Source organism: Microplitis mediator, chromosome 5 (assembly GCF_029852145.1).
Source record: "Microplitis mediator isolate UGA2020A chromosome 5, iyMicMedi2.1, whole genome shotgun sequence".
NCBI lineage: Eukaryota > Metazoa > Arthropoda > Insecta > Hymenoptera > Braconidae > Microplitis > Microplitis mediator.
In genome coordinates this window covers 4,566,900-4,592,178 of record NC_079973.1, presented here as the reverse complement: position 1 = coordinate 4,592,178, position 25,279 = coordinate 4,566,900, and the positions used below count along the sequence as shown (strand labels likewise).

Genomic DNA, 25,279 nt, shown 5'->3' with positions numbered 1-25,279 from the left:
TCTTGTTAATACGCACATGTTTTATAAATTTCATCCATTTACTGCTCTATTGTTTTATTATAATTTTATTTTATTAAATAAAGTTTAATATTCATTATATTGATCGTGTTGATTATTTCTATACTTCGTGTTTTGATCTGCGGCAGGACAATAGTTTATGGAAAAAAATGAAAAAAAAAATGTAATATTCCCTATCCCCTCCGATCATGTCCAGTTTGCTCTGTGATTCTGTGTTTAATAAACAAAAAATATATACATGTATCTTTGATAATTTTGATGTCTTAAATTTTATTTTTTGTACCTATAAATATTTCTATTGTTGTTGGTGTTGATGTTGTTAGCAAGTAATATCAGACGTAAATATTATTCTTTATGGTTTAGATTAAATTTCGATAGAGCCAATAATGCTTCGCTTGCAATATTTTCTCTTTGTATTGGCTTTGTAGCTGGTTAAGTGGGTCGACGATGCATTCAATTGAACCGTCATCGTCATGCTTCTAACTCAAGTACTGAAGCATGACCCTGATATTGACTTACGGGAAATTCCAATATCTTCATTCTATTACGACGCTATTATTATTAATCATCAATAGAATAATATATACATATATACATATATTCAAGTTTCAAATTAAAGCTGATTAATTATGATAGAAATTGTCGACCGATAAAACGTTGAGGAAATCGATATAAAAGCGGTACTAATGACTTGACAAAAAAAAATTTAGAACAAACTTTGTGGGAAATTTATTTGTCTACAAAAAAGGTCTGATTGAAAATTTTCAGAAAGTCATTATTTTAAAAGTTATTGACGTTTCAAGTTTAATTTTTTTGTACACGTATTTTTTTTCGCGGGTTTTGAAATTTCAAATCTTCATAACTTTTGAATTATTAATTTTAACAAAATTTTATATCAGTAATTTTTTATAGAGCACAAAATTTTCTACAAAAAACTTTAGAACATTTTTTTTATAACTTCAATAGTTTAGTCATTACAGCATAAGGTTCAAAATTTATGAACTTGACATGCGCAGTTTTTAAGAATTTCAGTGAATTTTAAATTCAATTGTTTAAATTTTTTTAACAATCGGCTTATGTGCAGTAGCACACGGCTGTGACATTTATAAGATACACGTTTTGAGGCTTTTGACTTATCGATAAGGCAACAAAATGTTGACTAAGCGATCAGAAATTCGTCACCGAAAAAATGGCTGCTTGAAAGACTCGACCAAGTGCAGGCAAAAATTAAATTACAAATAATTGTCAGACAAGTTATCGAAAGGATTTTTTAATTGAAATGACTTTTTTTAAATGGAAAAAAGAAGTCAAATTTCCTGTGACTATTAGGACCAACATCTGTAGGGTAAAGGTACCGATTTTGTCCACTTTAGGGCCAGTTTTTGACACTTGAAAAATTGATCCTCAAAAACCTTATGGAGAACTTTGAGACTTAAATCCGAATTTATTTTTTGACTCGGGATAATTTGTAAAAGACGCAACGACAAAATCAATTTTTGAAATGCGTTCAAAGATACTTTTGACCCGCTATTAAAATGGTAATTTTATTTTACACTTTTTATTAATTTAAATAAAGTATCAAATGTCAAAAATGGAGCAGTGGCCACAAATGATACATCTACCCTATGTCTTATTTATATAAAAAAAATATGAGCGTGAGTTTGGCAGACAATTGTTAATTTTTCAAATTTTTGAATAAATAAATAAAATGCAATAAAAATTAAAAATTTCGAATTTAAATATTTGAAAAATCAGTGCGCGCATTTTTTAAAATTTCATTTTATTTAAAACTTATAAATTGTCGCTTTTAAAAGACATCTTAAAGTTGTCTGCTATATTTATTTGAATTTAATATTTCCCGCGGTTTTTATTATGAATCCATACTCGTATAATATTTCATACATTCGCTGGTATCGGCCGAGAAAGTCTCGACAGGAAGGTTGATTTCTTCTCCCTCAGAGTTCGGTGACAGTAGCCGAGGGTTGAAAATTTTTCGCATGTGCAGTATAACAATTTTAGTTAAATCGTGTTGAAGAAAAACAAAAAAAATAACAAAGAACCAACATAACTGCGTTATTAATATTAATATTTATTTTAGTTTAACTCGTCGTGATATTTATAAATAAAAAACCTGTGGGATTGTATGTGTACATGTGAAAATGTGGTTTAAATTTAACCACTACAATATATACGATTATTTGAAGCTTGAAAATATTATAAATTTATATTTACAAGTATCGGTCACTATAGAACCACTTGTGAAAAATGGCTGACCTGTGAATTTTTTCTGTCATATTTGGATTTATTAAATATAAGTATAAAAAAAAAAACTATTATATTTTTTTTTAAAGTAAGAAAATAAACTGACAGGTTATCATGCCTCGAGTTAAAGGATCACCTAAAAAGTGCGTAAAAACTTCATCGAATTCTAATCCTGCTACCAATGCGTGGGTTTTTCTCATGAAAGGTAAATAAAAAAAAACACATTTTATATATATAACATAAAAGAATAATAAAAGTTGCGATCAATCTTTCCTGGCTGTTTCTATTGGCCGAATAAACGTCGATATCTTATAGATTTTTATTAAAATTATAAATAAATAATATTTATTTTTATTGATTATTATTTTTTAGGTGAAGGATTAGAAGGCAGTGATGGAAATATACCGGATGTTGTTAAATTACGGCATCCAGCGTCAAGTCAACCCGCAATGTTTTTATTTAGTCCGGGTGATTTGACAGTACAAGAAGTACTGACGATTGACGAAAATAAAAGATCCTGGTTCGTTGACGATAATGTAAAATCGGATGGTAAAATGCATCTGTCAACTCCAATTGATCCAATTTTTCTTGTATTACCGTACTTGAGAAAATCACAGTATGCTGTACCACTTGATCAGCTTCTCAGAGACGACGATTATCCGGAGACAGAAAGACTGGCGCGCTGTCAAAATTTGAAGTTGTCTTTGGTGGCTGATCGTCGTGGTGATGAATCTCTGCAAGCTTACAAGTATAATGAGGAGAAAACTCTCATTTGGTTGCAAAAAAAAGTCGAAAGAGTCGCTGAGATACTCAGACAAAAGGGTATTTATGTTTCTCCGGGTGCTGTCAGTGCAAATTATGTTAAAAGTAGTAAATATGAACCTGCTAGTGATACTGGTAATTATTTTTCCCGCTAAAAATTATTATACTCAAGTTAGCCGACGTCTTATAATTTTTTTAAACCATAAATTAAAAAAAAAAAAAAATATTTCAGAAAATTGCACCTGTAGTTTTTTAAGTTTTCTACATGTGCATATTTTTAGTTTTTTTTTTTTTGTAATTAATAGGTTGAAAAAAAATTTTTAATTGTCTGCTAACTTCAGGATCGTAAATTAGCTGACGTCTAACACTTGTAGTTTTTTTAATTTTCTACGTGTGTATATTTTTAATTTTTTTTTGCAATGAATTTGTGAAAGAAAATCGAAAAATTTTTGATTGTCCACTGACTTGAAGATCATTAAAAATTTTGTTTGATGATTTGGATTAAATAAAACTATTTTTGAATTGCAGAATACTTAAGATACGCTCATGGTATTGTTTCGGAATATCTGACTGAAGATTTGTCAAAAAAATTAGCCCAGTTTCTTAATTTACCAGAAGAAATAGAGAATAATCCCAAGCGAAAATTATCAAGCCCTAAAGATGTTTCAGATAACAAACGACCGAAAAGTGAACCTGCTGAAACGGAAAATCCACCGAAAATGCGGGCTCTAGATTTAACTAAACCCGAAAAGGTTTGTACATTAAAGAAAATTTTCTGACAGTGCCCTCCACTTTTTAAAAATATTTAATAACTTTCAACTGTCATACAATTTTATTAATTAATTAAAAAATACGTCAACTAAGATATAGATTTTTAAAAAAATTACTTGCAGTTATCAATGAGGAGTCAAACGAAATTTGGTAAATAAATTTCAGCCTACGAAATTTGAAAATTTGAATTAAAATTTGACATGAAGATTAAACTGAAATTTCGTTTAGTTCCTAATTGATAATAACTGCAAGTATTTTTTTTTTAATTCTATATCGCGGCTCCTTTTTTTCAATTAATGCTTCAATTTTTTCTTAATTATGACAGTTCGACATTGAATGTTTTAAAAAAGTGGGGGGTAGTGTCTAAGAATGTACTTAAGGATAAGGATTAAAAAAAAATGAATACTAATAAAATAAAAATAATTTAGGTAACAAAACAACCGACAAAAAAAGAACTTGCCCGTCAAAAAGCAGCTGCTGGGTCGAAAAATATCTCATCATTCTTCAAGAAAAAATAAATATATTCATTAGATAAGACTGTCTCTGTAGGTTGGATTCATAACGTTTTTAATGAGTCCAACGATTTTTATCGGTGTTACTTAAATTAAATTTAGATTAATTTAAAATAATAAACTTATAAATAAACGAAACAGCGAAGCTAAATAAACAACAATAACAATACCAACACATCAACATCTTGCTATAAATTATTTGCTCAAGAGAATAGTATTGAAATAATAAATAACTGCATTGGTACTCTTGACTCTTGATTCAAGACATGCGCTATTGTAACTCTGAAAATCCAACAGATTTTTAAAATATAGGTTTTCATGTAAATAGTCGTGTGAATTATTATTTTATCATACAAAGTATACTTTGTACAGACTTTTGTTGTTGTATTACTATTTTTATTTTATTTTATTATTATTATTATTGTTTTAATTATGCATTACACATAACTTGTGTCAATCTCCTGCCAAATTAACCATTTGATACTTTTTATGGATTATTGTTTAAGTCTGATTAATACATCATAAAATACATATTTGTGATTAATGATTGTGCTTCATCAAAATTAAAAGCATTTTAGTATTATCAATAATAATAATCTTCGATGTTTAAAAAGATAAAAAAACAAACAAACCAAGACTTAATAAAGCATTGAAAAAGTATATATTATTGTTGTATTTATTACTGGCAGATCCCGTCTGCTTCACTAGTAGTAACAAATAATTCCTGGTGAAATAAATTGTGCTCAGAAAACCTCTTTCATATTTTTCTAATTTACACTTATCCAATAATTAAAAGAACAAGAAAATTTTATGAATTTTCCAGTGATTTTTGGAAGGCTGTATTTTCGTGAAAAATGATCTATCGAAAAAAAAAAAAAAAAAAAAAAAAAAAAAAAAAAAAAAAAATTGAAGCTTGAAATCTCGTTTAAAGATCTTCCAGCAAAATAATTTTTGAGCCACGGTTTTTGCGGAATCATAAGAAATAACTCAAGACAAAATTTTTCTAAATTTTTTTGATCTACGGGCCGGGAAATTCTTTTTCAGAAAAATCAATTCATGGCTCGTTTAGGAAATTTTTCCAGCTACAATTTGCTTTTTATCTGTTTCTTTGTACGAAAATTTGCTGCTGAGATATCGATTTTTCACGAAAATACAGCCTTCGAAAAATCACTAAAAAATTTATAAAATTTTCTTGTTCCTTTAATTTTTTGGATAAGTATAAAAAAAAAACTGCTATCAGAGTAGATCCGGATAAGAATAAATCGAAATTTACTCTAGATTACAGTCGAACTCCATTAACTCGGACAGTTAGTCTAGGGTGGAGCGGAAATTTCGTTGAAATTCCGAGTTATCGAATGCCATTTCTCCCTTAAAAAGTAAACTATACGCATGTGCCTTTTATCACATGTATGATGAATATGTAAATATACACACATACAAATGTATAGCATCGGGTAGGAGTCAGCGTAGCTCATAGTGGGAGTCAAGATTGAGGGGAAGTTCCGAGATAATGGAATCCGAGTTAATGGAGTTCTACAGCATTCGTTAGAAAAACTCCAAGTGTAGGAGTAAATTTGGATTAAAAATTATTTAAAACTTACACCTCATTTTCTATAATATATGATTGAAGGAAATATACTTTCCAGCCTTCAAAGGAACGGTTTTATTCATTAATATTGTTTTTTTTTATTAACAATGTTGTGATATTACATTTAAAGATAAAAAATAAAGTTTAATAATTTATGCCTCCATGGGTTCAATACCTTCGACGTCGCGGCATTTCGCGTGCTGTAATTCTCGCCGTATTTCAGCTGTCAATGTATGATGGTATTGTTTTTTAAGCAACTCCAGTAACGCTTCTTTTTGTTCTGAACTTATGTCACTTTTGTAACGCTGGACAAATGTCAGAAGTGATTGATGCCACAAGACTGGTAATTCTCGTGTTTCTCTTTCCATTCTGCAACGTTTAGTTAATTTTGATTATAATTACAATTATACTTTAATATGATCGTTACTCATTAGCAAAATTGTCCGATTCTTGGTCTTTTATTAGTAGTATATTACACACCTAGAGACAAAAATAGGGCATTTCAACCCACGTGTATAACTGCCTACCCCAGTCGAAGGAGAAGGTGGCAAACACGCGGATAAAAGAAAGAACGACTTTCTTCCCTCTAATTTTTAACCATTCCTGCACTGAGTTTAAATTTCTGCCCTGTTTAGAGGAAAGAAAGTCATACTTTTTTTTTATGAGAAAACAAATGATAAAAATGAACGCATGCGTCATTCTTCTCCTAAACAGAGACTAAAATTTTAACCCTTAGGTACAGATCTGGTGAAAAAATTAATAAGGTAAAAGACCTAGAACTTGATCACTCCATGCATTTGTATATCTATATTTAGTAAATATAGATATACAAATATATGATTGATCGGATACTAGTTCCCTGATCAGGTACTGGGTCGGCACTGTTTCATGTCTACTTACAATATCTCTACTCAAGGGAAATGATTATAACTAAACTTATTTACTTTTCTACTCAGCCTCAACTCTACTCTAATATATTTTAACTTAGCTTCAATTTTACTCAGTTATATCTTGACTCAGCTTCAAATAGTCTCAGTGAAAACTTTACTCAGCTACAACTCTTCTCACAAAGAATTGCTATTTTATCGATAGGCTAAAATACGTGAGTAGAGTTGTAGCTGAGTAAAGATAGTACTGAGTAGATTTAAACCTGAGTAAAAAGAACTGTGAGTAGAGTTGAGGCTGAGTAAAGTTGTGAGTAGAGTTGTAGTTATTTCCCTTGAGTAGAGTTGTTGCTGAGTCTAGTTGAAGATGAGTGAAGACATAAGTGCGTAGAGTTGAAGCTGAGTAAAGAAGTAAATGAGTAGAGTTATAACCATTTCCCTTGAGTAGAGATGTTGTGAGTAGACATGTAACACTGCCACTGGGTCTTTTACCTTGCATACCACAGAGGAAGGTATGACGTCCCAACCCTGTGTGTTTGCCACCCTCGTCATCAGCTCGTGTAGGCAATTACACACCCGGGCTGGAATGTCCTACTTTCCTTGCTAGGTGTGTAATATAATATATATTTTAAAATTAATCAACCGGACGTTTTATAGGTAAATAACAAAATGACAATAATAATAATTACCTGAGGAAATGGAAAACTACTCCATCAACAACACGATAAGGTAGTGCGTATTTTTTATCCAAAAATATCCTAATAAAAATACTGTTGGCTCCAGTGTAACCCATTTCAGCAATTTTTAGTAAAGCTGCTGATGATTCATACATGGGGATTGAATTCTTACCAATTATTGAACCAATAATAATGGCTTCTCTCAGAGTACAGTCACCTGACTCGAGTAAGGGCAGAAGGAAACCTTTCATAAACCCTCTGGGTTTATACAAAGCTTTCCTTACCGCTTGATACAAATGGAAGTTCAATCGTTTGTATTCTGCTAAATCATCACGTATACGTGGTAACAAAACTAGATTGTAAAATCTCTGGGCCATGTTTTCTTTTAAATTAGACGCAAAAATACGCGTTGCTTGGTACATAGCGGCAGCTGTCCAGCCAGGAGGGTCGGTTATGTAAAGAATTTGCTCCCAGTTTCTTAAAGACGGTATAAATTTAAATATTTTCGGAAGCGGACCGCTTCTGTACTTGGACAAAATTTCTTTTACTCCCTCAAAAGCTGACTTTACCACCGGGTTTATTTCTTCCATCTGCACAGTGCCAATGTCAGATAACTGCGTTTGGATTTCTGTTTTCTTCTCGTCTAGTTTTTCCATTATGATGTCAGCGAGTGTTCTCGTTACTGTTCTGCCGCGGTCCATAAACATCTCCAAGGCTCTTTCGTCCGCTTCATTAATTTCAATGTTCTCGTAGAACTCATTTCCCGTAACTTGTTCATCATCACTCGGCATTTCATCTTCTTCATCTTCATTAGTTCCAAGACTCAGCTTAGGAGTAAACTTTCTGTGTGATGAACTTTCTCCATCTTCACCTTCTTCTTCTTCCTTGCGTTGTTTATTTGTCAGGTTGATAACTTTACTCGATACTTTTGAGTCAACAAATTCCTGTAAATAAATTATAAATTAATAATTTAATGAAATTATAAATAAATTATGATACTAAAGTTAGCAGACAAAAAAAAAATTAAAAATATGCACGTATAGAAAATTTAAAAAACTACAGGTGCAATTTTCTGCAATATTTTTTTTTTTAATTTATGGTTTAAAAAAAAATCAAAAAATTATTAGACGTCGGCTAATTTCAGTCATTTTTTTTACAGTTTAATTCAAAAAATAAAAATAAAATAAAAATATGCATATGTAGAAAATTAAAAAAACTACAGGTGCAATTTTCTGCAATATTTTTTTTTTTAATTTATGGTTTAAAAAAAAATCAAAAAATTATTAGACGTCGGCTAATTTCAGTATCAGTTTTTTTTTTCTATAGTTTAATTAAAAAAAAAAAATAAATAACCATATGCACATGTAGAAAATTAAAAATCTACAGCTTCAATTTTCTGAAATATTTTTTTTTTAATTTATGGTTTAAAAAAAAAATGATAATAAAGTTAGTAGACATTTGAAATTAAAACAAATTTTTTTTGACAGATAAATAATGAAAAATATACATTTCTAACAAAATGCAAATGTCGAAAATTTCATAAACTGTACGTGCAATTTTTCAAAATATTTTTTTTAATATTTATTTTTTTGTTAAAAAAAATCAAAAAATTTTTAAATGTCTGCTAACTTTATTGTCATAAAAAAAAAAATCAAAAAATTATTAGACGTCAGCTAAATTCAGCATCAAAATAAAATAGAATTAAAAATTAAAAATAAAACTTAACCTCATCATCACTAGCACGGTAACGTGATTTATTACGTTGTTTAGATTTAACGATACCATCTCCTTCTATTTGATCTCCTAGAGGTACTTTTTTAGGAATCGTATCACCTTTAGATACTCGAACTTTTTTAGCTTTCCCCATAATTTAAATAATTAATTTACTGACAATAAAAACACGTGTTCCTACAACTCCATTACCAAATAAAAATCAACTGAACCTGGAACAGAGCTTTAAATTTTTATTTTTTTAAAATCAAAGTACACAAATTTCTCACCAGGTGACTCTTCATGACCAGCTGGTATTGTCATCTGTCAACAAAATTCAGTACTTCCTGTTCATTTTCTAATAAAACCTGTACTGAGTACTCCATTAAAATACGCGGGAAAATAGTCCATCTAGAAGACGCGCGTACACCTGCATCAGCTAGCTTGGTCACCATTAATTTATATTGAATAATATAAATTACTTGCCAATTAAATACTCCTAATTAATTATAAATAAAAAAGTTTAATTATAAAATCAAAAAAATATAAAATGGCTACAAAACGTCTTCGTGATTACACTAAAGATAGAGGTTAGTAAACAATTATTTCTAACCATAAAATATTTATTTATAATTTATATTATTTAATTATTACAGATCAATTGAAAACATTTTTCGAGGAATTTGTAACAATCGATGATAAATCTGGTGATAAATGTTTCAAATATCGAGAGCAATTAACTAAATTGGCTCATCGTGAGCAAGTTGCGCTTACCATTGATCTAGATGACATTCATGAATTTGACGATGAGCTAGCAGAGGCTATTGCCCAAAATACTCGTAGATATGTTAATTTAATAAATGAAGTGAGTTAATTTGAATATTACAATTCAATATCAGTGTAAATGTAGCTGACTATTTTTTACGAGTGTTAATGTAGCAGACATTAGACAAATTTAAAATTATCAATAAATAGAGTAAATAATTTAAAAAACAATATTTATAAAAATGCACTTATTGGTTTTAAAATTTTTTAAATGCGCATTTTTTTAAATATCATTTTTGAAATTACTTACTCTATTTATTTATAATTTTAAATTTGTCTGGTGTCTGCTACATTAACATTCATAGTTTTTTATATTTTCGTATAAATAAATAGAATGTAAAGGCGAGTTTTGAAAACCGGGTTTGAATTGATATTTATAGTATATCTGTATATATACATTAATAATATATAGATATACTAGCAATAATAATTTAAACCCGGTTTGAAACACTGGTCGTAAGTAGAATAAAAATTAAAAAATGCGTATTTTAGATAAATTAGTACGCGCATTTTTTTTAATTTCATTATTTTAATTAATTAATTTATTTAAAATTTATAAACTGTCTTATGTCTGCTCTTTTTACACTCATTCAAATTAAATTTTAATTGTTTTATGTGAAACTGAAGTTAGTCGACGTCTAATAATTTTTTGATTTTTTTCAAAACGATAAATTATACAAAAAAAATATTTAAAAAATTGCACCTATAGTTTTTTTAATTTTCTACATGTGCATATTTTTAGTTTTTAAACTTCCCGCTATAAAATTTGAAAATTTAAAAAAAAAAGGAAGTAATTGGTTCCGGTCCGACTTTTGAAAATCGAGTTTTTATCAGATCTCGACGTTTTAAGCTCCAAGGAAATTATTCTGACCATTTTCAGACTCGTCCGCGCGCGCGCTTGGCGGCAATCGAAAGGCATTAAGACTTAGATCTAATTAGATTTTGAAGTCGATTTGTTGAGTAGTTTACGAGTCATACGACAAATAAAAATTTTTCTTCGTATAACTCATGACCTACTTGTTCGATTTGCCTCAAATTGTAATCAGTTCTAAGTCTTAATCAGCCATTCGATTGTTGCCAAATATTTTCAAATCGGTTGGTTTCATTCCAAAGCTACCGTGCGTCAAAAATTAAGTTTTTTTTATCTAGAAATATTTTTTTTGGCTGAACAACAAAACAACAATTTTTTGATCTCGAAGAGCTCAAAAATTTCAAATAATTCAATTTTCCGAGCTCGAAGACCGGCAAGTTTTGAGATTGACCCACAGGGTCAACAGTTTTTCCGTTTTTTTTTTTAAATTGATTTGCTGCAAAAAAAGTTTTAAAATTTCAAACTGTCCGCTAACTCAGGGTCATTTATTTTATTATATTCATAAAAAAAAAAATTTCCTTAGCTTGTTCAAGAAATCTTGCCTGACTACAAAGAACATCCGGTACCTCCAAAAGACGCTCTAGATATTTACATCGAGCATCGTTTGCTTATGGAAGCAAGAAACAGACACCCCGGCGATCAAAGAGATCCCAGGAACAGATATGCGCCTGAATTAATGCGTAGATTGTAAATATTTATTTTATTTATTTGGTATCAATGTCATCAATAATCAAATTTATTTATTTGTTTTGACCGATTGTGTATTTTAAATTTCTAGTGAGGTTTATTTCAAAAACTTTGACAACGCCAAGCAGCTTTCAGTGCGTGACATAAAGGCCAGCAGTATTGGAAAATTAGTAACTGTCCGTGGTATCGTAACAAGATGTACTGAAGTAAAGCCGATGATGGTATGCGCTACTTATACATGCGACCAATGCGGTGCCGAGACTTATCAGACAATCCAATCACTCAGTTTTCGACCTCTTGACATGTGCGAGAGTGATGACTGCAAGATAAATAAATCCGGTGGCAGATTATATATCCAAACAAAAGGTTCGAAATTCATTAAATTCCAAGAGATTAAAATTCAAGAGCACAGTGACCAAGTTCCCGTTGGTCATATTCCCAGATCATTGACTGTTTATTGTCGTGGCGAGACAACACGTCACTGTTTACCCGGTGAGCATGTTATTTTCACGGGTGTATTTTTACCAATTGCCAAGACAGGTTTTAATCCAAGCGCCGGCGGTGCTCTGCTGAGCGAAACATTTTTAGAAGCCCATCAGGTCACAACGTTGACTAATTTACAGACTGCTGATGACAGCAGCAAACAATTGACACAAGAAGAGCTGGAAAGTTTTACCGGTGATGATTTTTACACAAAACTTGCATGTTCTATCGCTCCGGAAATTTACGGACTGGAGGATGTAAAGAAGGCGCTGCTGCTGCTACTCGTCGGTGGAACGGATAAAAATAAAGGCGACATTAAGATCCGCGGTAACATAAATATTTGTTTGATGGGTGATCCTGGAGTTGCTAAATCGCAATTATTGGGTTTCATAACTCGTCTTGCACCGCGATCTCAGTATACGACTGGTCGTGGATCATCGGGAGTCGGTTTGACAGCTGCTGTGCTCAAAGATCCGCTTACAGGACAGATGATGTTGGAAGGAGGTGCGCTAGTACTTGCTGATCAAGGGGTATGTTGTATTGATGAGTTTGACAAAATGGCTGATTCAGACAGAACTGCGATACATGAAGTCATGGAACAACAGACAATATCAATCGCCAAAGCCGGTATAATGACACGTTTGAATGCACGTGTATCAATATTAGCCGCGGCAAATCCAGCGTACGGTAGATATAATCCTAAGCGGAGTATTGAACAGAACATTCAACTTCCCGCGGCTTTACTGTCACGTTTTGACCTTCTCTGGTTGATTCAGGATCGTGCGGACCGGGATAATGACCTTCGTTTAGCTCAGCACATCACTCATGTCCACCGTACGGGCTCTCAGCCTGTCACCGAGACCGAGGCTCTGGACATGAATTTAATGAGAAGATACATCGCGCTCTGCAAAACAATTGACCCTGTTATCAACCCCGATATCACTGATTATATCGTCGATTCTTACGTCGAAATGCGGAAAGAAGCCAGAAACAGCCACGATAGAACTTTTACATCCGCAAGAAATCTTCTTGCTGTTCTCCGTCTGTCAACGGCACTAGCCCGTCTGCGTTTGTCCACCGAGGTACAGAAAGAAGACGTCGCCGAAGCAAACCGTCTTGTTGAGATGTCCAAGTACTCTATCAATCATTCCGAAGTACAGAATGTCAATAAGGGTGTCAGTACTGCCAATAAAATATTCCAGCTGATCAGAGAAATTGCCGGTGACTCAAAGACTGTAAAAGTATCAGAGATTCTTGAGAGATGTACCAACAAAGGGTTTAATCAGCATCAAGTTGATGACTGCATCGAAGAGTACGAAGAGTTGAATGTCTGGCAAGTAAATCAAGCGAGAACACAAATAACTTTCCTATAAATATCATACACTTTATTATAATTATTATTAATATTAAGAAAAAAAATATTTTTGCATTTAAACTTTTTTGTCATTTTTTTTATACATTTAATATTAATAATAAAGTGATTTTTTACATGATACATTTTATTTAATGTCTTTAGTTATAAATTTAATAATGTATAAGGATATTATACGGAGATGATAATGACTCTCTTCAATATTATTATTATTGTCATTTTTTCAACGTGAGCGGGAAGCTTAAATAGCTTGTTAGCGAGTGCGCATGCGTTTGAATTCCCCTTCCATTGGCGCCAGTACAAGCGCACGCAGGAAATTTATCTTGTCTTATTGCAGAATCCAATCAGTTGCGCGCCGACAGTCTTACCGGCACTTGCAATTTAAATTATTGCAAGTATTTTTAAATAAATAGTATACATTTATATGTATATATATTATATAGTTATAAACAAAATAACATAAATGAAAGAGGATAATTAGACAGTCGGTAAATCGCGTGTGTGTGTGTGTGATAATTTATATTTTAAAATCGGTCACTACCTCAAGTGCTAAAATTTAAATTTTAAAAAATACGAAACAAGTATTTAAATTATTTAGCTTTACTTTGGCATTTATGCTGGTACCCGCGTTATTTAAATGTTTAATAACGAGCCTGTAAATTATATTAATTGTGAAGAAGGAATAATATTTTTACCGGAGATAAAACGATTAAATGAAACCGGTAATGTCGTTTAAAGGAGAGATTATCCGTACGATTATTCGCGAGTGGAAATCATTTTGACAGAATAATATATTTATTTATTATATATTTATTTTAAATTATAAATCTAAGTGCCGGTGATATATTTAAATAATTCGTTTAATTATAAATTTTAAATATTTAATTAAACAAAACAAAGGATCGATTGTTTTTAGTCATTAACTGATAAAAGAAAAGGGAAAAAAATTTATATTTAAAAAATGAAAGTGTTATTTATTACAATTGTGTGTCTGTACGCGGTCGGTGGTGTCGTATCACGTTCTGCGAGATCCACGAGACGACATGGTGGTGGAGGTGCTGAAATTCCAGAAAATTGTCAAGCTGTTAAGCCTTTCTTCGAGAGTAAAAATATCTCTGTTGATTTTACAGCAATAACTAAAACGGACATTGCTGAGAGTAAGTTTTATTTTTAAATTCAAATATTATTTATTATGATTCTGGAGTTAGCGGGCAATTAACAATTTTCAAATTTTTGTTTCAACAATTCATATTAAAAAAAAACAAAAAGTATAAATATGCACATGTAGAAAATTTAAAAAACTACAGGTGCAATTTTTTCAAATTTTTTTTTTTTATAATTTATCATTTAAAAAAAATTATTAATTGTTTTCTAATTTAAAGATCATTGAAGTTAACAGACAGTTGAAATTTTCGAATTTATTTTTCAAGTTGAATTAAAATAAAAAAAAAAAAAAATATGCGCATATAGAAAATTTTCAAAACTATAGGTGCAAAATTTTCAAATATTTTTTTTTTATAATTTACCGTTTAAAAAAAAATCTAAAAATTATTAAACGTCGGCTAATTATGATCTTCAAGTTAGCAGACAATTAAAAATTTTTGGATTTTTTTTTAACAAATCAATAAAAAAAAAAAAAAAAAATATGCACATGTAGAAAATTTTCAAAACTACAGGTGCAATTTTTTCAAACATTTTTTTTTTTTAAATTTATCGTTTAAAAAAAATAAAAAAATTATTAGACGTCAGCTAGCTTCAGTTTCGTTTATTTATTTGTATTTATTTAATTATTTTTTATCCGTACTCTAGTTAAATTAATTAATAATTCAATTACAAGTAACATTTACATAGAGTAGGATAATAATATAGGGGATAGGATTGTTGGGATGCTGATTATCATGCTTCGTCAAGTGTAGCACACAAACTATACGTCAAAGCCCGAGGAATGTCAATATTGCAATTTGTATTGGGTTCAGAATGTAATTAGTTAATTTTTAAATTATTATTTAAACACCGGTGAAATTCAAGTTGTTTTTTTTTGTGTTTAACCATAAATTACTTAATTAGTCGTACAATTTTAAACTCATTTACAAGTACTACATATATATGTAATGTAAATATACAAACATATATGGTATTATTGTAAAAAAAAAATCACTATCGTGAACTTCGAAATTTAAAACTTTCGTCGATTGTTGAGGGCATTCTCAGACGACGTAGCAATTTAACTGAGATAAAAATTCGAAAACAAAAAATTACTTACAGTTATTATCAATTGGGAGTCAAACGAAATTTCAGTTAATTCTTCATGTCATCATTATAATTTGAAATGTCAAATTTTTTATCCTAAAATCTATTTACCGAATTTCGTTTAACTCTTAATTGATGTCAATTGTAAGTAATTTTTTAAAAATCTGTCGGAAAAATTGTATCTGCGTTTTTTTTTTTTTTTTTTTTTAATTAGTGCTTCAATTTTTTTTTAATTAATTAATAAAATTTTACTACGGTTATGACAGTTCTAGTTCATAGAATATTTAAAAAAGTGGGGGTACTGTCTAAGAATACCCTTAAGGACACTCAGACAATACCCCACTCTATAAAAATATTCAATGACTCAATTAACTGTCCTATCGATATTAAAATTTTATCAATTAATTAAAAAAAATCAAGAATTAATTGGAAAAAAAACGACGTAGTGGCATAGATTAAAAAAAATACTTACACCCGTTATCAATTAATAGTTGAACGAAATTCCTTAAGTAAATTTCAGTAAAATCTTTGTCAATTTTTAAATTTGAATTTTAAAATTTTGTAGACTAAAATTTATTCTCAAAATTTCGTTTTACTCCAAATTGATATCAGCTGTAAATTATTGAAAAAATCTTTACCTCGGTAAAATTGCAACTGCGTTGTCTTTTTTCAATCAATGCTCCAATTTTTTTCAATTCATAAAATTTCAATCCGGTTACGACCGTTGAGTCATTGCATAATTTCAAAAAGTGGGCGGCACCGCCTGACTGCCCTTAATTTAAAAACGCAGTCCATAAAATTTGAATCCAGTATTGTATCGATTTTCAAATTTAAAAAAGTGTATCGTCAATTTAAAAATCAAAAGCTGCGTTAAATTCAAAAGTTCAGCGCGATAAATATTTAAAGAAAATTTATGACAGTAAAGTTGGCGGACATCAGACAATTTTAAAAATTTTAAAATAATAAAATAAAATTTTTTAAAGAAAAAAATTAAAAAATGGGCTTGTAGAAAATTCTAAAATCAGTACATGCTTTTTTTTTATCATATCAATTTAATTGTTTAATTTTTTTATATGTAATTCAAAAATTGTCTTATGTCTGCTACATTTACACTCATAAAAAATTCATATATCGAATTTTATTTACACAAAGAAATGATAATATTTTGAGGATTAACCTCTCGACAATATTTTTTAAAAATTTTACCTCCCGGCGTGCTTCCGGCGCGTGCCAAATAATAATCTAACGGATCTTGATGGACGTGTTGAGAGACCTTGCAACCGGATCTAATCGTGATTAAATTTTTTAATCCTATCTTACATACTCTTCTTTAAATCTATAGTATACTATACTACACCTCCTCATTCACCTTTCATTTCTTATCCTGTCCTATTAAATTCCCACCCGGTCACAGACATACAGATACATTCTGCACTTAACTCGTGATATATGACGATGCATTTATTAAACATATGGTGTCTTTAATTTATCAGTACTTATTGCACTTGGTATTACAAGGCAACAAAAATAATAAAGAACCTCAATGATTGCTATCATTCAAAAGACATCTTTTGTATGCTGCGCACATTTCACGACAGACTTTTGAAGACTGGCAAAGCATACAAAGCAAGATATTAAGGCTTACATTATTGCATAGATATTTATATTTATATTTATATATATATAAGCTCTTTTACATACATACATAACATACATATATATCTGAGGGGCCGTATTTTTTTTAAAATACTTTTTTCAAACGCGTTATTTGTGGTGACAAAAAAAATAGACACAATATGTAGCGTGTGTTATTTGTTACTGTAAATCTGCTACAAAATACCAGTTAATATACGCCAACGCGTCGCGTATTTTAAACGGGTTATTTTTATCATTTAAAAAACCGTTTAGAAAATGTATTTTTAAACTCATCCATTTAATATTTTATCAAATAACCCAACAATTTAAATTAAAAAATTAAATTTATAAATAAATTTGCTTTACATTTTAATTGGAGGTTCAGAAAACATTAGACTCGAGTCTTGGGGTTTAAATGATTGACCGCATCAATTGCACCTTGTCATTGCAGTATATATATATACAATAAATACATAACTAAGAACAAGTTTAATGTACAGCAGTTGGTTAATCGAGACAACAAGCAGTTTTGCGGCTGTCTGCGGGTGATTTGCTCATTTAGGTTAATTAACGCGTCCTCACAATCTTATAACTCTCTCACCCTCTCTCTTTCACTTCCCCTTTTCATCATTTCCTTCCTTTTATACATAATACCCAATCGACACACTAGTATACAATCTATACACGTGTATATATGTGATATTATTCATACTTATTATATATACATGTAATACTTTGTGTAGTTGAAGTCCATGGCATAATTTCGAGGGCCTCGCAGCGACAATTTGCATGATTGACAATATTACACTGCAGGCGTTGGTTACTATTGATGATAAAGCGCGAAGGTGACCGGATAAGCCAATAACTATAATCCTCCTTCTATTTATCGCTATATCCATTACTTCCTTTTCTTCCTTTTTAAATTATTGTATATACATTGCAAGTATTATGTCTGTATATATATATATTTCTTTTTATGTAATAAAAATTTATTTATTGCACAACTCAATTGCGAAGCATAAGATGTCTTCTTCTCGGTCTCAGCTGATTCACTCACGTAAAAGTCATATTTACATTTATTAAAATATGAACTAGAAGAAAATTCGTACCATTTGAAGGATAATTTATCGAGGAATAAAACGAATCCAATTTTAAATCATTTTTTTGAAAATAATAATTGGAAAAAGAAAAAAAAAATGTGTGATGTCTGTCAGTATGTACGGATGGTAAACACAATAACTTAAAAAATGTACCGATTGATCTATTGCTTTTTTTAGATTGAATTCTTAAATAGAAGATGTACCTGAAGATGGGACCGTTTTTCGCGCAACGGAAAAAAAATTTGATAGTAAAAAATCTACTGGATAACCAGATTTCAGAAATGTTTCTCATATAGATGCTGGTATGTCAGCCAAAAATCTTAGGCCGGCCCCAGACTCCGGAACTACCCTTGAAGCAGTTAAATTACATCATTTTTTTCATTTTCGTTGCGCGAAAAACGTTCCGATCTTCAGGTACATAATAGAAGATCCTTTTTGAAAATCATTTTCCAAATTCTGTTGCTGAAATTGTAATGAATAAAAATTTTAAACTGGCAATTCATGCATTGTAAAAAATTTAGAGTGAACGCGGATTAAATCCGGAGTACATGTGGACCGGAAGACTGTGAATTTATTTAATCCCAGAGTGAAATTCACTTCGAAGAGGAGTTTATTTTAATATTGAACCTCCGGTTCGGAGTGAATGCGGATTTAAATAAAATCAAAATTCAGTAAACTCTAAAATCCCTCCGCTGGAAAAATAAACTCCCCCTTTACTCCATATGCGGAGTGATTTTTTCTCAAATTCCGGAACTTCGAGTGACGCAGTGAATTCGGATTTAAATAAAATTCGTTATTACTCCGAATTTACTCCCAATTTTTTAGTGTAAAAAAATTTAGCTGTCACTGTTTTTTATCATTATTCATTTTTTTTTTTTTAAGGAATAGGGTAGAGGTACCATTTGTGGCCATTGCTCCATTTTCGGACATTTAATCCTTGATTTAAATTAATGAAAAAGTGTAAAATGAAATTTGGATTTTAGTAGTGGGATAGAAGTATCATTAGATATATATTAAAAAAATTGATTATGTTATTGGGTCTTTTTCAAATTATTTTATTTTAATTTTTCAAGTGTCCAAAACTGGCCCTACAGTGACCAAAAACCGTACCTCTACCCTATATCCGTCCAATTTTTTCAAATTCAAATTCAAATTCAATTTTCAATTTTTAAACCAAATCCAATTCACTTTAAATCAGATCACATTTAAAGCTTTTTTTAAATACTTTTTTGCACATCGGAGCGTTATCTATTGATCACTTTTTGAACGAGTGATCAAGTCGTGAACTTTTGGACGTTCCAAATTTTTTTCTAATTAAAACAAATTTATTTATTTATTTATTCATTTTATTTAAAATTGTATAAATAACAAACGTAGTGACAATGAATTCAAAATATTTATACATACAATGTATTTATAATTTAAGTTTTATTTATACATATATATATATAAAGACAGTGTACAGCGTACATGAAGAGTACACGTTTACGTATATAGAGACCAATGCGGCTTCCGGGTATGTCGAGTCTGAAGATAGATATACGAGCATGCAGCGACGAAGCTCGAGTCATGCCGGATTCGAGACCGTGGCGTGTATCATTATGCTTCTCTACTATCCCAGTATATAATACGATCACCCGAGCGTAGTGTACACCGTTCAGACAAGAGTATGAGTAGAGAACCAGAGAGCAGAGACCAGAGACCAGAAACAGAGGATCTGTACTTTCTGTGCTTCCCGCAACGACCGTTGCATTGTTGAATAATCGAGGGGTCGAAAGGTGTCCGATGCCGGACGGTATCACGCCAAATAAGACGTAGACATCTATACATGGGTTACACGAAATTATCTTGCACGACATAACATTCATTATATTTATTCACTCATATATTTTTGTAGCTACCAAGACAAGAATTCATGAATTATTGCCTTTTTTTCTTAAACTCGGAAGTGGATTAATGACGATGATTAATGATGAATCCTATAAATATATATACTACAAAGAAGTAAAGAAAAAAAACAAGCAAGATAATTTAACTATGCGCAAAGGGAGACCCGACAAACCTTTTAACATACTTTCGGTGAGTCAGCCATGACCCCGATGCAATTTTCCGTTGGCTCATATACAAGATCTTACCCCATATACGATATGTACAAGAATTATTTCCCCTCTTGGCCAACAAAAACTTTTTTAATACCCTCTATATATATATTAATGCTCTTACACACACATCAGAAAGTATATAGATCCACATAATTTATGTACAAAGTAAATTTTGAAAAAAGAAATATGTAGTTTTAATACACTCATCGTGTGTAGTTTAAATTAAATTTATTTAACGTTTTTTTTTCAGACGAACAAGCACGCTTTAAAAGTGCTTCCAAAGATGCTTTTTATACAACAACAACAAAAACATAAAAATAAATAAAATAAAATGTATAAGAGTTTTAAAATATAAATATAAATAGAGAGCGGAGAATCGCAAAGGGAGTAAAGAAGAAATAATAAAACCCACGAGCGTGAAAGCACTCTATATGTACTCTATATACAACAACTATAAAAGAAATATAAAAATTTTCCGTGCATTTTCTCCATGATTTTTGATGCGCTAAGATTGTTCTCACTTACATTTACAATTCCTCTTGTCATTATACACACTTATATTTATATTTATATATATATTTTCTTTTACTTTTACCATTGTTTCGTGTCTATGAGAGGTTTTTCATTTGTATAACTTATAATAGACCGTTTGACTTTACTCTTTTTTTATTAAAGGACTGACAATAGTAAGACTTTTATTTAAACTTTTTTATTATCATTGTTTTTGTTTTTCAGCAACATGCGGAGGATCATGCTGCAATCGTAAAGCAGAGGAACAATTACGACAACAAGCACGAGCTGATTTTCACAGTCTTATACACCATCACAGTAGAAGTTTGCAAGGGTTACTTGCAACAACTGCGGATGCACTGAGAGGTAATTTAAATTTGTTTAAATAAACTTGTGTGCATGTGTAACTTTACTTAATAAAGTTATTAAAGTTTCATTTATCGTTAAATATATATGTAATTATATAGTTTTTATTTTATTGCGAAACTCAATTGCGAAGCAACTAAATGTGTTCTACTAACGCTTAGTCGCTTCCAGTTGATTCACTCGCGTAAAAATCATATTTACACGGTTCAAATATGCCCAAGTAGAACAAAAGTCGTATCGTTTGAAAGATAATTTTGTTTTGAATATAAATGAACACAATTTTTAGGCAATTTTTTTTATAATAATGATTTTAAATAAAAATGTAAAAAAAAATCGTGATTTCCGTCAGTTTGTACGGATGTTGGTAAATACGATAACTGAAAGAATATACTGTAAAAAATTTTTTGGACCCGGTGTAGTATAAATGTTTCGGAGTAAAAATTTTGCGGTAAAAATTAAACCAAATTTGGTGTTAAATTTAGGCGGTGTAAATTTACAATTTTTACACCGCCAAACTTGTAAATGTACACGGAAAAAAACTATTAGTAAATATTACTGAGATTCTCGTCAACAGCGCGCCTAGACCGAATCTCAGCAAATATTATGGAGTAGAACGTAAGAAATTAATAACAGATGCATTTTTTTGACAAGTGTCTTGTAGTTTTTTAAGGTTTAAGTAGTAATTTTAAATAGTCAAGCAGTATATTTCAATGGTTAACTGTTAATTATAGCAGTTTAAACATTACAATCATAATTTTATTGATTGAAACGACATTAGCTATTGAACATAACATAAATAATTAGAAGTTGATCTACAATTATTGCCAATCATTTTTTTCCGTGTATAATTCATGAAATGTATAATTTTGCGTTAAGAAAATGAATCATAAAAATAATTAAATGTTCAAAATACTATTTAATATCTAAATAAAATTAATGTACCCGGGAAAAAAGTTATTGATTGAATAGTTAAAAATATTCAATGATCGTTTGTTGCTCATTAATCAAAATTACAAGTAACACGAAATGGTGTAAAAAAAGTAGATTACACTGTGTTAAAATTACACGGATGGAAAATTTACACCGAGAAAATTTTACACCGTTATTTCACACTACACCGCCGAGTAAAGTTCTCAGGGGCCATTTTTACACCGAAATTTTTTACAGTGTATAATCGATCGATTTTTTTTTTAGTTTGAATTCTTAAATAGAAGCTTTTTCTTTAAATTACGACCCAATGGTTTTTTTACTTGTAATTCATAAAAACTTTAAACTGACAATTTATGAAAAAAATTTAGCTGCCATTTTTTTTTAATTTTTCGAATGAGCGAGTTGTGAACCTTTAGATTTTACAACTTTTTATATTATGTTACACTAAAAAATTTTTGGAGTGAACACGGATTAAACTTGGAGTGAATGCGGAGCGGAAGACTGCCTACAAAGAAATAATTTTTTGATAAAATTTACCCTACAATTTAGAGTAAACCTGGGCCAAGAACAAAATAAATATTGATGCCTATTGGTTTTTTTTTAGTCTTTTTATTTGAAAATCACTCAAAATTGTTTTTTTTTACCTAATAATTGAACACTCTCTTGAAACGGAAGAGTAATTATTCATCCAAGCCCAGTTTTACTCTCAATTAGCCAGTAAAAATTATTAGATAATTCTCCTCGTGTATTTGATCCCCTCAGAGTAAAATCCACTCCCAAGGGGAATTATTTTAATATTGAAACTCCGGTTCAGGTTAATGCGGATTTAAATAAAATCCAGATCACTCCGAATTTTTAGTGTAATGCTCTCTTTTAAAATATATGAGATTACATAAATTATAAAAATAATTTAATAGACACGGGGTAGTTCGCGTTATGTCTCTATGTAATGGAAGTGAAGCTTCCCTTGAATCGACCGCGTGAGAGACGAAAGACCGAGGGAAAGGATAAGAAGAAAAATGCGGTTCGGCAACCGTTGGAACTTAACTAAAACGAGTGAGAAAGAGTATGCGAAAGTTGTGTTGGTTTTTAAAGAGTAAAGATTTAGTGGTGTAAGTATGTAATGTTGATCTGAGCTGGATGTAGTGTAGGGTCGAACTACATAAGAAGAGAAAAGGGCGGGCAGTTTAGGTGTAGTGTCGTGTATAGTATGCATGTGTGTCCGCGGTTCGGATCGGAGTTTAGTTTTGCCAATACTCAGCATAAGAGTTTGAGTTTAAGAAGTGAAGCTGGAAGAAGAGAGTCGAGGTACTTGAGAGGAATAAGAGAAAGAAGAAGGAGATTAAGAAGAATAAAAAGAAATAAATTTTTGTGGAGGTGATCAGGAGAAGAAGGAGAGAAAGACCAAGACGGTTGGCTTTCTCGCGCTCAAACGAACGGTCTCATACTCAGCTACTCGCCGTATAAGGCCACGTCGCACAATCCTCGCACGCCCGGGCGAGAGTAGTCTACTGAAGAACTCTCTTTCTCTCTTTTACTTATTTGTACCTTCTCTCCATTGCTTACTCTCATCTGCGAGCACTTGGCTTGCTCGTGAATTCGTATCGAGTATCGCAATTAAACCGATTGCTTGATTCGATATATTTATATACATATACATATACATATATATTACTCCCGCTACTTTTAATTCATGACGATATTTTTTATACGTAATGTCATATATTATTATTATTTAAATATTTTTATTCATGACGTTAATTTTAAATTTTCGATGGTGTGAGGATGAATATTAATTAATAATTAAATTTATTTAATATATAATACATATATATTTATGTAATATAAATTTAACAGGCACTTGGCGTGCTCCTGATGCATACTTGCATAAACAGATTACAAATACGTGATCGGTGAAACCGATTAAATATCGCAATATCATCATCTTTTAAAATTACTTTACGTCATCAATATCAATAGACTTACATCTTGATTATTAATTTTAAAAATATATATAGATATGAGAGCAATTAATTTAATTTATTTATTTATTGATAATTGATTATTGATAATGATAACATTTTAAATTTATAAGATTTAATTGAAAGAAGCAGTTGTAATAAAGTAAGTAACAGGCGTGGTCATAAAAGTTTCAGGCTAAAAGTATCAGCAAAAATGTGTTGTAGAGTATATGTATGTATATATGTATATATATATTATGAAGATGAGGATGGTATGGAGTGTAGACGATAGAAGTAAACGAGTATAGAGACGAATGTGAAGAGAATAAAAGGAAATTTCGAGAAAGGGTAAGGGTGGAATCCGGAACGAAACGCCTACGCGGAGACTATCGTGTGTGGAATCTCGATCGGACTATCTCTGCAACCCGTTTGCAAGCACTAAAGCACTAGATAGAGAATCCTTGACGCTATATAATATATATATAGATATTTTGCTCTTCTGGCACGGATTTACGTGTGCAATCTCAGTCCTAGTTTGGAAACGATTGCACCCGTTTACTAAACCCACGCTCAAAATTACTGGACAAACGTCACTTGAATCGTGATTTTTATATTTTAAGTAAAATTGTCTCCTGTTTTTTTACTCATGTGACAAAGATATTATTAATTTTTGAAATTTTTCATTTTAAAGTCAAATATTATGATGACACTAAAAATTTGCGGAGTGAATGCGGAGTAAATAAGATACTGACGTTAGCAGACAGTTACAAATTTTCGGATTTTTTTTTTCAACAAATAAATTACAAAAAAAAAAAAATTAAAATATACACATGTAGAAAATTTAATAAACTATAGGTGCAATTTTTTAAAATATTTTTTTTTATAGTTAATCGTTTTTAAAAAAATTCAAAAACTGTCAGACGTCTGCTAACTTCAGTATCATGGAGTAAATCCCGAGCGGATGACTGTTTTATTTATTTAATCCCCTCGGAGTGAAATTTAC

General features: G+C 30.6%; 4 protein-coding genes across 4 annotated transcripts in view; 3 read left to right on the top strand and 1 right to left on the bottom strand.

Moving 5' to 3' along the window:
- Nucleotides 1–1,974: 1,974 nt before the first annotated feature.
- LOC130669105 (ribonuclease H2 subunit B) lies at nt 1,975–4,989 on the top strand. Its single transcript, XM_057471816.1, has 4 exons — nt 1,975–2,485; nt 2,653–3,177; nt 3,571–3,794; nt 4,242–4,989. Exons 1-4 carry the CDS (start codon nt 2,395–2,397, stop codon nt 4,329–4,331), a joined length of 930 nt encoding a protein of 309 aa, XP_057327799.1. The 5' UTR covers nt 1,975–2,394; the 3' UTR covers nt 4,332–4,989.
- Nucleotides 4,990–5,953: 964 nt separating this feature from the next.
- LOC130669104 (bystin) lies at nt 5,954–9,424 on the bottom strand. The gene is made up of 3 exons (XM_057471815.1): nt 9,201–9,424; nt 7,487–8,418; nt 5,954–6,282 (listed from the first exon to the last, which is right to left on the bottom strand). Exons 1-3 carry the CDS (start codon nt 9,339–9,341, stop codon nt 6,066–6,068), a joined length of 1,290 nt encoding a protein of 429 aa, XP_057327798.1. The 5' UTR covers nt 9,342–9,424; the 3' UTR covers nt 5,954–6,065.
- A 151-nt stretch (nt 9,425–9,575) lies between these two features.
- Nucleotides 9,576–13,539, top strand: LOC130669102 (DNA replication licensing factor Mcm7). Its single transcript, XM_057471813.1, has 4 exons — nt 9,576–9,774; nt 9,841–10,049; nt 11,404–11,567; nt 11,659–13,539. Exons 1-4 carry the CDS (start codon nt 9,735–9,737, stop codon nt 13,421–13,423), a joined length of 2,178 nt encoding a protein of 725 aa, XP_057327796.1. The 5' UTR covers nt 9,576–9,734; the 3' UTR covers nt 13,424–13,539.
- A 230-nt stretch (nt 13,540–13,769) lies between these two features.
- LOC130669103 (division abnormally delayed protein) overlaps nt 13,770–25,279 on the top strand; it is a 52,372-nt gene continuing 40,862 nt past the window's right edge. The window contains exons 1-2 of the mRNA XM_057471814.1: nt 13,770–14,579; nt 21,245–21,385. Of these exons, the coding sequence (XP_057327797.1) occupies nt 14,384–14,579; nt 21,245–21,385 (337 nt within the window). The 5' untranslated portion in view covers nt 13,770–14,383. The remainder of the gene's footprint in view (nt 14,580–21,244; nt 21,386–25,279) is intronic.